General features: G+C 43.4%; 1 protein-coding gene across 2 annotated transcripts in view; it reads right to left on the reverse strand.

Moving 5' to 3' along the window:
* Positions 1–15,788, reverse strand: part of LOC137429204 (zinc finger CW-type PWWP domain protein 2 homolog) — a 71,312-nt gene extending 55,524 nt beyond the window's left edge. For both annotated transcript variants that reach the window (XM_068119201.2, XM_078779464.1), the window contains exons 1-2: positions 15,727–15,788; positions 14,738–15,033 (exon numbers count right to left, since the gene is read on the reverse strand). In XM_068119201.2, the coding sequence (XP_067975302.1) occupies positions 14,738–15,033 (296 nt within the window). In that variant the 5' untranslated portion in view covers positions 15,727–15,788. The remainder of the gene's footprint in view (positions 1–14,737; positions 15,034–15,726) is intronic.
* Positions 15,789–16,278: the final 490 nt, after the last annotated feature.

A 16,278-nucleotide genomic window follows, 5' to 3' on the forward strand; every position in this document is an offset into this window, starting at 1 on the left:
GTGTCCTGTTTTCTGAGGAGTTTGTAGACAGTGTGGTGAGTGTGACTAGAGTGAGTGACAGGTTGATGATGGTGAAAATGATGATTGGAAAGCTCTTGGTGAACGTCATCTCGGGATATGCTCCGCAGGTTGGTCGAAGCGATGAAGAGAAGGACAAGTTCTGGTGTGCGATAGAGAAGCTGATGGAAAACGTGAAAGATGAGGAACTTGTTGTGGTAGGAGGAGACCTAAATGGACATGTGGGAAGGAGTATGGATGGTTTTGACGGAGTTCATGGGGGTTACGGATATGGTGTGAGAAATGGAGAAGGTGAAAGGATTTTGGAGTTTGCTGATGGAGCTGATTTGTTGATTTGTAATACTCAGTTCCAGAAAGAGGATAAGCTTGTTACATACACGTCAGGTGGGTCGATGACAACCGTTGACTACCTGATGGTGCGTAGGCGAGATAGGGGGCACCTCCGGGACACAAAGGTGATCCCGGGGGAGGAGGCTGTTTCACAGCACCACTTGGTTGTCTGCGACGAAAGGGTGAAAGGTGCGAGGAGAGCTCGGCGGGTGAAGTACCAACCGAGAATGAAGGTGTGGAGGTTGAAAGAGGTGACAGTAAGGGAGGCATTAAAAGAGAGGCTGAGTAGGGTCGAGGATGATGTGTTTGAGCTTGAAAGTGGTTGGATGTCAATGAAAGCTAGTCTGTTGGGAGCCGTTGGTGAGGTATGTGGATGGACAAAAGGACCACCGAGGCACTCGGAAACATGGTGGTGGGATGATGAAGTTGGAAAGAGGATTGACGAGAAGAGGACGAAGTTCAAGGCGTGGCAGAAGGCAAAGGGTACGGGAGCAGAAACAGCAGAGCATGAAAGTTATAAGGCAGCCAGGAAGGCTGCAAAGAAAGAGGTAGCAAAGGCGCAGGAGGGCATGTAGGAAAATGTTCGGAGAACGCTTGGATTCGGAAGAGGGTCAGAAAGCAGTATTCAGGATTGCAAAGCAGATCGCGAAAGAGAGGTGTGATGTGATGGGGGTGAGTTGCTTGAAGGATGAAGTGGGACAAATCGTTGTCGACCCACATGGAATTAAAGGAACATGGAAAAGATGTATGGAAATGCTGTTGAATACAGAGAATGAATGGGATGGCAACATAGAGAGTAACCCAGTTTTAGGACCGGCAGAGAAGATAACTGAGAAGGAAGTTGAGGAAGCGATAAAAGCAATGAAGGGTAGAAAAGTGGGAGGGCCGACGGGAGTTGTGGGAGATATGTTGAAGGCAGCAGGAAGTTGGGGTGTGAAGAGAATGACAGAGATCTGTAATCTGGTGGTGAAAGAAGGCCGCATTCCAGTGGATTGGGAACTGAGTACCCTCGTCCCTCTATACAAGGCGAAAGGTGACCCTCTGGAGTGTGGCTCGTACCGAGCGATAAAGTTATTGGAGCATGGAATGAAGGTATTGGAAAGGGTGTTGGAGAGGAGGATAAGGAAGAAAGTGAAGATCGACGAAATGCAGTTTGGATTCATGCCAGGAAGAGGAACGACAGATACGCTTTTCATTGTGAGGCAGTTGCAGGAGAAGTACATGGAGAAGAGGAAGAAGTTGTTTCTTGGGTTTGTTGATCTGGAGAAAGCATTCGATCGGGTTCCACGCAAAGTATTGACATGGGCATTGAGTAAGTTAGGAGTGGAGGAATGGTTGATCAGAGTAGTGATGGCAATGTACAAAAGAGCACGCACAGCTGTAAGGACGAAGGACAGGAACAGTGGTGAGTTTGAGGTGAAGGTGGGAGTGCATCAGGGGTCGGTACTCCACTACTATTTGTAGCTGTGATGGAGGTGCTGGCTCAGAACATAAAGGAGGGTTTACCGTGGGAGTTGTTGTATGCAGATGATCTGGTGTTGATTGCGGAAAGTATGGATGGACTGAAGGAAAAGATGAACACGTGGAAGGAATGTATGGAGACAAAAGGTCTGAAGGTGAATATCGGAAAGACGAAGGTGATGGCAAGTGGTAAAGCATGTGGTGAGGTGGAAAGAACTGGGAAGTGGCCCTGTGCTGTGTGTAGGAAAGGTGTCGGAGTGAACTCCATTTAGTGTACAATGTGCGCTGAGTGGGTTCATCAAAAATGTAGTGGTCTGAGAGGGTCATTAACCAGTGTGACAGCTACATTCAAATGTAAGGTGTGCACAGAGGGAGCTGCAGATGGTGGAAATGTTGAGTTGGATCTTGGAGACGGCGTGAAGCTGGAAGGTGTGAAAACATTTTGCTATCTCGGAGACATGCTGAATGGAGAAGGTGGATCAGACTCGGCAACGGTTGCTCGAGTGAGATGTGCATGGAAGAAGTTTCGGGAATTGAGTGGCGTGCTGATGATGAGGGGAGTGTCGTTGAAGCTGAAGGGAAAGGTGTATGCTGCATGTGTGAGAAGTGTTATGATTTATGGAAGTGTTATGATTTACCCAGTAACATGGGTAATGAACGTAGAGCAGCAACGAAGGTTGGAAAGGGTGGAAATGCGAATGGTTCGACGGATGTGCGGAGTATCGTTGAGAGAGAGGAAGACAAATGATGAATTGCGAAAGATGATGGGAATAGAGCCTGTGATTGATGCTGTGAAGAGGAACAGGTTGAGATGGTTGGTCATGTGTTGAGGAAGGATGAAAGTGACTGGTTGAGAAGAGTGATGGAAATGAATGTAGAAGGAAAAGACGGGGAAGACCGAGAAAGACTTGGCTAAAGATGGTGGAAGAAGAAATGCGGGCAAGGGGGTTAACAAGGAGAGATGCAGAAAATAGGGCAAAATGGAGAAGATTGTCATGGGGACCGCAAGGCTAACCCCCGCTCTAGCAGGGAAAATGGCCTTTAAAATGCATGTTGTTGTTGTTGTTGTATCCTTGCTCAGCACACGCTATCCCTCACATGGGTCTTAAGCTTTTTTTCGGCCTGCTCAAAATGCCTTGCCTTGAAAAAGGCCACAACGGTTTCTGCACAATTAAGCGCTCAAAATTTATTTTTTCACTTTCCTCACTCACATCATCGAATGTCTGATCTTCATATCTATGAATCGCTGTATACATCACTTTTGTAGGTGCTATAGTTTTCAAATTATGATCTTGGAGTGATTTTATGCATTACATAAAGTGATTTTACACGATGGCCTCTCACGAACTAATTAAAGTATATAATCGAAATATGATTTTGCATTTGAGGATCCCATCTCGTGAATGAAATAAATGTCGAAATCTGGTGTGAAATCTGCAAAATTGTAAGAAATCAGCGATTATTATAACTAAGTATACAAGCATATATATTTAAGGAAGGCTGTCATCCCTCCTGCTCTGTCATCTTAATTCATACCTCCATGCTCTACTGAGAGCTGCAATAATTGTAGGAAACCCGAAGATTTGAAACATCTGTTTTTTTAATTCCCCCATACGACAGAATCAGATTGTGTCTATTTCAAGGTATTAAATAGGTGGGGATTAGCGTGTCAGGATCAGCCGAACATTTTCGGCCATTTAAACCACTTTTTTTAAATAAAATGTATGACTTTTAAAGTGACATAAGTGTGAGTTGTGGCGACGCAAATTGGGTAGTGGTATTAATAACATGACGACCTGTTTGCAAAACAGAGTAAAAAGGGGAGTCAGAGTATTACTGTACTCGCAAAGAGCCCATCCTTACTGATGGGAGGAAGAGAAAGCAGGACTTGAAGTATGTGTTTACTATAGCGCTGCTGAAAAACACACAAATAATGTCTTTCCCTCTCAGGGATAGTGTGGGGGTAGTTGGTTATTGATTAAATGGGGCAGATTAAAAATAAGGTGAGATAAGGGATCGATAGGGTTTTAGGAATAGGGTTTAGGAATAGGTAAAAGAAACAGATCGATAGAAAACACTGGGGTTGAATACAGCAGTTAGTTTACGATCTCATGCAGCGCCGCTCCCAGTGATCTCATGTAGCGCAGCTCCCAGTACAATGTAAATAATTCAAAAAAAAATAATATATATATCCACTGACATTATGGGGTATTATGTGTAGATCGGTGACAAAAAAATTCAATAAAGCCCATTTTCAATTCAGGCTGTAACACAACAAAATGTGAAACAGTCAAGGGGTGTGAATACTTTCTGAAGGCACCGTATATCGTTTTGGCCTTATCTCTGAATGGTGAAGAATCACTTTGAAATTCTAGTATCCAGATCCGGATCATCATCAAAATCTACTCAATTCGTCATTGTCACACACCCAACCTGGTACACCAAATTTCGTCCGAATCCATCTATAACGTTTTGAGACATCCTGCTCAAAGACAGACATGGGTGATAACATAAACTCAATCCACATTCTGCGGCGGAAGGAAGAATTATTAAGAAAACTCTCGTATCCAGATCCCAATCTTCACCAAAATTGAATCAATTCATCCTTGGCAGACACCCAACCTGTCCACATTTTCATCCAAATCCATCTATAACTTTTTGAGATATCCTGCTCACAGACAGACAAACAGAAAAACAAACAACCAGACAGGGGTGAAAACTTAACCTCCATCCACCTTTGGTAGAGATGATAAAGGAACATGAAACAAGAAGCCAAACAACAGACTTAAAAGTAAACCGATATTATACAAAGTTAAAAACAGAAACAGATATTAAAGTGTGTAAAACAACACTTCAGCTTGAAGGAAATTCCACAGTAAGTAACGGACATTACATTTTGACAACACTAAAGTTCACAATGTCAGATTCAGGGATATCAAATAGTCATTTGAATATGTGATATTTTGGTCCATGCACACTTGGACCAAGGTCGATTAGATTAGATAAAATCTAGGTTACATGTTCTGCAATGTCATCTGTACAGGACAGTCCATTATTCCTTGGTAACTGATGTTTCATGAAATTGACATGACAAAATTCCTCTTGTGATTAAAACCTGCACTAAAGTTTCTGTTCATAAAATAGATACCATGCAACAGTGGAAATGTGCATCAAATGAATATGAAATTTAATTCCTAACTCGTATGAACAATACATCAGAAATATTTGGTAACTAACATTATGGTAACTGACATTTAACAGTTCGTCCTCGCTATAGTCCCAGCCAAAACATCAGTCTCTGGGTCAGATTTCAATTTTATTTTAACTTTTCGATGAACAACTTATAAAATACACCTAAAGTGTAAAAGCCCGTCAGAAAATTCATTCAGATTTGCTTCTCTGTATGAATACATTGATTACATGCCATTCAACTTGGTGAAATAGCATACACCAGGTATTGGGATTCAGTCTTTATTTACTGGAGTCGAGCATTCTTCAATCAGCAGAAATCGGAGAACTTGTAATGTTCCGAAGAAATTACCAGAATTGGGGCAACCAGCATCTACACAATCTTCTTGTTCTTTGTGGAGTACAATTTTGTCCTCGTGAGTAGGACACTATCGGTAGTGGCACTGGCCAATGAGTACCATCACAGACAAATAGAGCTTTTACTTCTTCAGGAAAGAGTTCTCCATCATACTGCACAACACATCAGTTGTTAATCTGAATATTATCAAGAACTCTGACATCAGCACCAGTTTAGACTGATTCAGGAGGTTACAGATCCGTCGTATCAATTAATCAATGTGAAGGCGACAACTTTACCATCGATCACCCTAAGATGGTGCGTGAGAGAAATTCCACAGAGCCACAGCGTCAGCAAAAACTCTTTCCAAGACCAGATACTTGTTGCGTTAATGTATTTCAACTTGGAACATCTCAATTACCACAACATCCGTAACCTGTTTGGTTGCTTCCACAAACGTTACTCCATCTTGAACCAAATGCTTCCTGGACTGCACTGCTCCCCAAACCTGCTGTTTCAGAGTGCCACCTATCTGGTCAACTGGGCATTTGCCATGTGAAGTAGCAAAGTAATTCCATCAAATGGTGATGTTGTGCCTGGCCTCAAGGGAAGGAATGCATGTTACCACATGGCAGTTCTTGAATTGTGATGCTGGCCCATCAGATCACAGAAAGACTACTCGGACTGTAGGAGGAATGGATTCCAGCAACTGTTCCTGTTCAATGTAAGCCAACAAAGTCTTGTCTGACACAATCAACTTGGGATGCAGAGCGCTGGAATACCACACCACCGAGCACGATATCCAAATCAAATGACTGTCTATTATAAAATAAAATGCTTATGAAGATGCAAATCACACAAAATAAATACATATCCTTTTGGCATCGATGATTGAGGATAAAAACAAGCACTTGCATGATGTCCCATCTGTGGTCTTCCAGGAAGCAGGACCAGAGAGTGAAATCAAGGGCATTGTGGGTACTGTTGATGCCAAGAGTGGTGCCATCTAATAGCAGTGATAATAACTACTAAGAACCATGGATATAAAAAGCTATTTATTAGGCCACCACCCATGCAGCGGGAGTGTGTGCGTGTGTGTGTGTGTGTGTGTGTGTGTGTGTGTGTGTGTGTGTGTGTCTAGCCCTTAACCATTTGAACTTTAGTCATCAATTTACAACAAACCCTTACAACGATAATATGGAGAAAATAAATTAATAATTGGATCAAAATGTCAAAGGGCAAAGTCATAATGAGTACAAATAGCCCTAATAAGCTCAACGCCACGCAGTGCAGTGCAAGACGGCCAGGATTTTTTAATCACTTCCGTGTTTCTGTATTTCTTTACAATTTGAGCTTCAGTGTGTCTGTCCGGAGTGTCCGGGGCTCCTGGCCCTAACGTTTTTACTTTTTTGTCATCAAATTTTCAACAAACCTTTATTCTGAGAATATGGAGAACACAAAGTCATTAAATTAACATTTTATTTTTTTTAACTGTTGTTTTCGTCAAGTTTAGCTCAAGTACCAAGCAACGGCTTTACAGTTTGGGATGCTTTCTAGTTTAAGATGCATTGTTACCTGAAGTCACCTCCCTCATATTTTGGCAACTGATGTTACATGACCATTGACATTATCATGTTCAGAGGCTCTCTGAACAATAAGAGGAACGTTACGAATATTATTGCTCAAATATAAATTGTAACAGACTGCAGAAGGAAAACTATGATTGGCTGTTTTCAACTCCTTGTCGCTCTCCTCTGCCATGAAAGGACAAAGTTATGGATAACTGACGTTCCAAAAAATATGGAACCGATTTATAGTGTGGATCCTATCCATAATGCCTTCACGTACATGTTTTCAACTACCTTGGTAATGAATGTTCATTCATGTGATTACTAAAGACAATGGGGGTTTAGTGAAATCGCATCAAAATAAGTGGGCCAAGGAAGAGGTTGTGCTCCTGCCCTTTGGGATTCCCTCATTATCTTGTGATTACTGGGACTGCATTAATGCTTTGAGGAACACAAGCATCTTGAAAGTAATTTTCAGATATAATTCCAATTTTATTATCAGTTTGGCTAACTTTCAATTTATTTTTTGTTCAAATTCAAGAGTATGCACGACGAAAAATACAAGTTTTTCTAATCAACAAAAATAAATAAATAAATAAATATTATGGAAATGACAAAAGCTCGCAATCAGTGTTAGCAACAATGCTTTCCAATGTACAAACATAAATGAATGAATGAATGATCGTTTTAAGGCCATTTCCCCCGCTAGAGCGGGGCTTAGCCTTGCGGGCCCCATGACAATCATGGTTCCCTGTTTGAGGCAATGTTTTTACGGCCGGATGCCCTTCCTGACGCCAACCCTTGGTCGCCTCTTACGATGCGCAGAGATACGGCGTACCTATTCTAAACCGGGGTACACACCGTGATCATTCATCCCAGCAAGCTGGTACTCAATTTGCCGACCTCGGAAGGATGACAGGCTGAGTCAACCCCCCTGGCGTTAATTCAGCGATCGACCGGAATTCGAACTCAGGATCCTAGGATCCCAAGCCGGCACCCTAACCGCTAAGCCAACACCAGGCTAAAGGAATATTAGTACAAATTTTAGTACAATGTTAGTACAATTAGTACAATGTACAATTAGTACAATTAGTACAATGTTAGTACAATGTAGTACAATATTGTACTAAAGTACAATATTAGTACAATGTACAAACATAAAGTAATCTAAAATTGCAGGGAAACTAACGGAGATACACCATTTTAAAGTTATGGGGCATATGTGTCCGTTGGTCCTTGAAGAGTTAAGCAAGGCCCTGTGATAAAATGGAAGAGCCAAGTGATATTTTTTGTTAATGTTTTAACAAACTTCCATATCCACTCTGTCAATTACACCCATTTACTGTTGTCGATGATGATTTGTTTTTTTGTTTTTTTTGGTCATGTTCGCCATACCGTGGAATTGCCCTCAGCGAGGAGCAGGAAGAGAGACAGATTTGGAATTGTGTTTTTGCAGATTTTGAGTGCAGGGGTTAATCCAAAGATATCCGTGTGCATAATGCGTGCAGGTTGATTTAGTTCTCGCTTCCACCGAATGGACTTGCATAAAATTCCACAAAGAAGATAAATGCTGCAAGAGGGTGAGCAGACATAATACATTCCGTGTTGCAGAAATGAATAAATAACCGCAGACTGCACAGAAATTGCTAGCAAGTTAATTCTTTCTCTCCAAAACAATTGCTTGATGATACGAGTCAATTGGAAATTAATCACACTTTCTCTGGCAATTATTCTTTATCAAAAGGCGGTGGAAGAACGGTTCGGGCCAAGTTTACCAAAACATATAAAATAGCCTGTGAATGTCTAAATGCATCGAATGATTTGTCTTTTGTTTGCTGTGTCTCACTCTTTAATTATCACGATCAATCACCTGCACTGTCATAATTAGGGTTTGTTCTATTTACCCCGCAATGTAATAATCCTCTGGTTTGTTTCCTTTCAACACGCTGTTGATAAACACCGCGTTCTCACCTGCCGGGCCCTGTTTATGAGAACATGAAAAGGGCTGAGGCCGACTTCAGACCAAAACTCTCGTCTAAATCACATCAGAAAACTAGAACGGCACTCAGTAGAGAGCATACCTCCGCCTGGTTGGCTATATCACTCAATGGTGAAGAATCACTTAAAAATTATACTAGCTGGATCCAGATCTGGATCTTCACCAAAATCGAATCGAATCGTCCTTGTCAGACACCCAACCGGTCCACCACGTTTCGTCCAAATCCATCAACAACATTTTGAGACATCCCGCTATGTATCGGTTTTACCCTTATCACTCAATTGTGAAGAATCACTGAAAAAATTCTCTGATCCAGATACAGATTCGAATCTTCACCAAAATCTAATCATTGCGTCCTTGTCACATACGCTACATCTCTGCCAAATTTCGCCTGAATCCCACCACAACCGTTTGAGATATTTTGTTCACAAACGGACAAACAGACAGACAAACAGACAGATAGACAGGGGTAAAAACATAACCTCCATCCACCTTTGGTGGCAAAGGTAATAACCAGAAAATCACGATACAGAATCACATTTAATCAAAATCATCCGTCCACAACTTTTTGAGATATCCCCGTTTTTGTCCCTATCTCCCAATGGTGAAGAATCACTTAAAAAGTTCTAATAGCCGGATCCGAATCCGGATCTTCACCAAAATCTAATCATTTCGTCCTTGTCACATACGTCACATCTCTGTCACATCTCTGCCAAATTTAGTCCTAATCCGTCCACAACTTTTTGAGATATTTTGTTCACAAACACACAAACAAACAGGGGTGAAAACATAACCTCCATCCACCTTTGGTGGCGGAGGTAAAGATAAGTGAAATCTCCATACATTTTTGCCTCATTACAGCAAGAAGTCGTTAAAAAGGATTTTGTTTTACTGTACAAACAAAGACCTCGTCTTCTACTTGAATTGTGCACTTTTCTCCATGTGTGGTTTTCCTGATGTTGAACAAAAGGTACAAATCAAGTCAGTTTTGGCAACAACAGCAACAATAAAAACTTTTCATGCTGATAAAACTGCAAGTCAAAAGTCTTCGCTGTATTTCTCACTTGTCTTAACAAAGAAAAAGGATTTCTAAATGAAATGAAAAATGCAGACATTTTCACTGCATTAGATGTACAGAGTTTAAATGTCTTGCAAAACAGAAACCCAAAAAATGCGAAGCCTCACCCTGGTATATAGATCATGCTTTCATCTGAAAACTAGAACGGCACTCGGTAGAGAGCATATATCCACCAGGCTGAACAGTTCAAGTTTTGTATCTATTGATAGGCCGGATCCGGATCCGGACCTGAACCAAAATCTAATCAATTCGTCCTTGTCACACACCCAACCTGTGCACCAAATTTCATCCAAATCCATCCATAACTTTTTGAGATAACCTGCTCACAGACAGACAAATAGACAAACAGGGGTAGAAATATAACCTCCGTCCACCTTTGGTGAAGGAAGTAATGAACGATCTCCATTAAAGTAGATCTGTGTGTTGACACACACTCACTGACACACACGTGTACCGATTGCAATAGCTTCTGCAGTCCCTTTGGGAACCACCGAGGCTACTTGTGTTTAACTGGAAATGTAAAGACACTACATGTATGTTTGAGAGAATGAAAGTTTTCATGCAGACAATAAAAAACTGCATCAGTACACTTTAGTCAACGTGAACGAATAGGCTACAAAATTTGAAACATTGTGTGGTTATGAAGTGTAAAATAACACAACACGCGTCCTAAATAATGTCCTGCTTAAGAATGAATGAAGAAACCACACTTTCACCAAGTTCAAACTGCTCGTCACAGCCGCATGGTGGTGGCTATGGGGAAAGGAATATGCCATTTGGGGTCGTTTTTAGCCAGTGCATTGTTGGGGCCTACTACTGGCAGACAGGGTGTTCGAATCCCAACCAGTTAAAAGGGTGCCAGAAACTTTCCAAACAATTGTGGGTATCTCTACAAAGAGCACCAGTGGTTCAGGCCTGCAATTTTCAGCATTGCCAGCCAGAGAAGGCATCACATGACGACAAGCCAATGGCAAAGCCTCGTTGAGGAACTGATGATTCCGAAACTGCAATACCATCCCATCAGACTAAAGGGAGCTGAGCATGGACTGGTCAGTTACATCCTACAACTAAACAACCACAGTACTCAAGGTAAAATACATGACTCCAATTTTTATGACATGAAAAGAAAAACTATTACCCAACCCCTCCGTGCTCCCCTTCCCCAAAGGCCTGCTATCAGAATTGGGTCAGCAGGGTGGAAGGGGATAAAAATAAAAACCAGCCATATCCATTACGTATTGTGAAACTTGGAAACAACAGAAGTGGAAATGCACTACCTGGTGAAAATGTGGCATATCCGAGTCAAATATAGCAAAATGGCATCACGGAAGAGAAATCAGATGAGAGACAGGTGTGAACATCTGTGTCAGTGGTCGATGATGGACGCGTCGACATGAGAGTGATCGGGTAAAGCCATAAAAGGAAAACAGTCGAAATGAATCATGAAAATACTTGAATACGTGCCAAGAAGTACTAACTCGGTTTCTGAAAGGAGCGGGGTTTCACTCTAACTTACAAACGTGTCGCAAAACCATGACTGTGTCCGATCGATGAGCAAAATAAAACAAGCCCTCTACCCCAAGTGTTTACGTCAATAAGCTCAGGAGAGTACAATGGTATGTCTGTACACGTATGTATGTGTACATGCTGTCCGGATAATACACGTCCACGTACAAATCCAGATGGATGCATCTGTGCGCATATGCAGCACTCTTCACTAAAAGCTCGTAAAATGGCCTTTCTTCCTTCCCTTGGGGTTAATCACAATTGGAATATACAGAGAAAAGAACTTACATACGTGCAAACATAAGAATGCAGAATAAAGGTTGTGAATGACCATTGGGCCAATAAACGTGTTTTTGGCTGACAGGATGACCTAGACTCCTCGAGTTTGTATCCTGACCCAGGTAAAACTGTCACCCAGTGTTTCAGATGTGGGACATAGTCCTCTTCTCTTGGGAGGACGGAAAGCCGGGTGTCTCATCTGTCAGCATTAACTGCTGGACGGTAAAGATCCCACGGTGCCCTTCGTGAAGAGTAGGCGAGCTACCGCCAGCACTCTGAACAAATTACAAAATCCTGCCCGAACCAGCAGAGGGCAATGCATCAGCGGTACAGCTGCACCCTCAGCCAACGACGCTGCCCGGCAGCCTTATGTTGACACTGACGACACCCTCTTGAGCCTTACAAATTGTGCAAACGTAAAACAAACCATCAAAATGGATCACTGAAGAGAAATGAAAAGAAACCCACATTGAGCTACAAGCTGCGATTACAGTAGTATGACTATCATTGCATTGATTCACGTGGATTGCTACAGATGCAAGTCCAGGCCATGAGGAATCGAGTACAAATTGATTGGAGACAAGGAATAGGATATGGTAGACCAGGATAGATGAGAGGCAGTAAGGAAAAGAAGATGTGGGGATGAGGTTAGGGACTAAAGAAAGAATAGGGAAGAGGCATGCGTTGGGCATAAGATGAAGAGGTGAGGTCAGCTTTTAGGGCTGCCACTGGTAGAATACAGCACGGTGCTACCTGCCGCATAGTTGCGTTGTCAGCAACTAAACCGACACCCCTCATTGGTGTGCCAGTGGAGAGGACGACTGTGATACCGTACAACAACAACAACAACAACAACAACAACAGGCATTTTAAGGCCATTTTCCCTGCAAGAGCGGGGGTTAGCCTTGCGGTCCCCATGACAATCTTCTCCAAATTGTCATGGTTCTATTTTTGAGGCAATGTTTTTATGGCCGGATGCCCTTCCTGACGCCAACCCTTTGAGTCGCCTCTTACGGCACGCAGGGATACGGTGTACCTATTCTAAACCGGGGTACACACCAGACTGTTTAAGGCTGCCCTGTGTCCTGCTTCTTCTTCTTCGTTCTGTATATTACTTTCGTTTCTTCTTCGTGGGTTTTGGTGTACATAATTAATAAATGTCTGTTATTTCTTACCCTTTTGGTTTCATTCTCCCCCGATCGCTTTAGTCCCTTCTTCCCATTGAGTACCTGTGGCACGATTCGGCTAACGCGCAGAATCGGGTTCGTCAATTGCTAACGGCTCGAATCGCGGATTGCTAAACCGCTCGGCAAATACCATCTTGTCCGTGGTTCGAGCGGTACTTGTCTCCCTGCTTTGCGGAGGGATTGGTAAAGGTATTCGGGAGAACACCTTGACCAATAACCCTGACCAATCTCAACCCGCAAAGGAGCGTTATAAGTACCACGACTAGAGACGGCCAGCTTAACAGGCCAAGGGGATTAACCCCCCCTTGCTAAGGGGAGTGCCGTCTCTGAGATCCGTAACAATTGATCCGATCCGATCCGATCAACAATATCCGATCCGATCAACAATATCCGATCCGTAACAATCCGTAACAATCACGACAACTGTGATACCATATAGGACAAAAAACGACACCCGACAAAGGGCAGACGAGCTCACTTTGGGAGCCAATGGCCATCCAGTAAGGAGATGGTGTCGCGCAAAAAACACCCATTATATCCGCCTGGACCGATTCGTGGCAACTCGGGTAGCCTGAGAGGGGTAGTGGAACCCTTGATGGAGCAAATGCCAATGAAAATGAGTTAGTATTAGCCACCGACAACCACAAAACTACACCGTGGGAAAGTGTGTGGGTACGCTGTGTCGCAGAAGCCGTGGAAGGCATGTTCGGCATCCGGTGGATGACGGCAGTCCGATTCTGCCCCAACCACTTTTGTATCCTTTTCACGCTGCAAGTGGGCAGTGATTTCTGCCCCTTATACCCAAGGACAAGGTCAACATGAAAGACGTAATATTGTGAAAAGTGAAGGTTTGTATCACACAATACAAATGACAAGGCTTTGATTTCATCGTTCAAACAATTCCTGAAAATGATTATGTTTTACAAACCCACGATCAATGTTTGGTTCCTCTTCATTACCGAAGAAGGCAGTTCACATGAAACATGAAAATAACTTTGTCGATAAGTGTACAGTACAGAAGCCAACAAACAACAACAACAACAGGCATTTTAAGGTCATTTTCCCTGCGAGAGTGGGGGTTAGCCTGCCTGCCCTTATAGTGGAACTTGGTGTCAAATAACCTTCAATAAAATCAGGCACCTTCCCAACAATTCAGGCAGAAATCTCTACCTTGTTCAGGGTGCCGGCGATAACTCGCCTGATGTTCGTGAAGAACACCTTGGGATTTTTTACAACATCCACTGATATCGGCAGACGGGACACCCAGTGCAATGTCCACCCGATGGACGACGCACACATTGATGCCTCACCCTGACTACGAATCACCAGGATTACGATTTTTAGCTTCATCTATTCATATGCAGCCTGTGGCTGCTTGGTTGCATCATTTTCTGGGGGAACGGCTGTGCCACTAACGCAGTGCCCCCTTACCAGCTATGGCTGGTACTCATTTTGCCGACCTCAGAAAGATGACAGGTTGAGTCGACCCACCTGGTGTTAATTCAATAGCACGACACACGACAGGGGGGTGTGAACTCAAGACCCTACGATCTTAAGACAGCCACCTTAACCATTAAGCCAACACCAAGCTTGTGGTTTATAGTGGGTTCAGGTTTGAACCCAGGCTATACAGATAAGAGGCGAATGCATATATGTCTCAGGTATCCTCCCAGTCCTCAAAGCCATCTTTGCATCACTTAAACTATCTCCTTCGATTCAGAGTATGTGGATGGCCTCTGCTATTAACTGTATGGTGTAAATATACAAACAATGTGTGTACCGCACCTGGGATAACCTATGACTTTCGCAACTACGAGGCTTCCTTCCACGTGCTCAGAGTAAACGTAGGTCAGTTTGCTCCTCTTGAGGTCCTGCCTGCTTGGCTGAGGCCCGGTGGGAACCCGACAATCCCTCTCCACTATGTTCGGGTTCAGGTGACAGTACCAGGGCTCTTCTGGTCCCAGGGAAGCGGCGTGTAGTCTGCAAATGGCCCGCCACTTCAAGCACTTGGGGTTCTCACACTGGACCCAGGTTTGCCCTTCGAGAACCAGTGTCTCCAGGGTAGGGTCTTCATTCATCATCTGCGAACGAAACCATTGTTAACAGTTTTGAGGAATGAGAAACTCTGCAGGCCATTGGGGCGCTGCATCGCGGAGCACGCTGTCCTGCAGAAGTCGATACTCACGACGCGCGTTTTATTTATTTTTCCTGAGTGAGCCTCAAGGTCAAATGACCTGATAGTTCCTAAACAAACCGCCTTAACCAATAAGCCACCACCAGGCGTCGGCTTTGATGTTAGAGTTCCGAATGAAGCAAAATAGCGACCCTTGGAGCCGAAATGACCGCAGTTTGAGTGTGGGCCTCGGAGCCTAGGCCCAGAAGTACCTCAGGTCAATTTAAAATGAGGTCGTTTGAACCTCGATTGTTCAGCACCCTGCGCCCAATCTGTGTATTTGGCGGGTCTTGGTCGACCATTTGGCCTTGATTGGCCTTTTATTGACATACCCACAGCGGCGAAGCCGTGAGGTTCCATGAATGGTGAAGTGAGATCGACAATCACAATGATTCTCAAGAGACTGGAGCAATGGACATGATCGCACGCCACGGCCACATGGAGGGAACATAAAGTAAACGAACCAAGGACTTCGAGCGTCCTCTGGTGATCGCACGTCCGACAGCAGCATAAGCTTTCGATCTTTACGGAAAATACAACATTTAAACAGCAAAAAAACTGATACTCGTTTATAAATAAAATACAAAGTTGTGAATCTCACCTTTCAATGCATCGGGAGCCTATGATGAAGAAGAGGAACCCCCATGAGTTAATGGCCACGTGACCTGAATTGGCACTGGATGCTGAATGCATGACGTCAGGATCACGTGGGTACGTTTTAACTTACGATGCCTGTTTTTGATTAAATATCACAAACGATTGTACGGTATAAACTAGGGAGTACGAACTATGATTAATGTATCATCTCGCGAGACAAGCGAGCGAGCTGGCAACAAGGTGGTGTAAGTTCGGGGTGAACTGCACAAAACACCAAATTTGCCTGCACTTTTATTTTACAATGGCGCGAAACACACCAATAAATATGCCAGCCATAAGACTTGGGTGTTCAGTTACCAGGTTTATTGTGGAGTGCTCGTCAAGCGGCTTAAGCACTCAAGCAAGCACTCCATTCTAAACCGTTGATAAGGAACGGCTTGCTTGGCAAGCGCTAGCTAGCTGCTTGGACACCGAATGTACACCTACCTGATCGTGTCTTGTAACTCACGTAGCGCTGATGGAAAAGTCGCAATTTCGAGGGGCCCGTCTGTTTATT

Source organism: Myxine glutinosa, chromosome 6 (assembly GCF_964187855.1).
Source record: "Myxine glutinosa chromosome 6, kmMyxGlut1.1, whole genome shotgun sequence".
Taxonomy (NCBI): Eukaryota; Metazoa; Chordata; class Myxini; order Myxiniformes; family Myxinidae; genus Myxine; species Myxine glutinosa.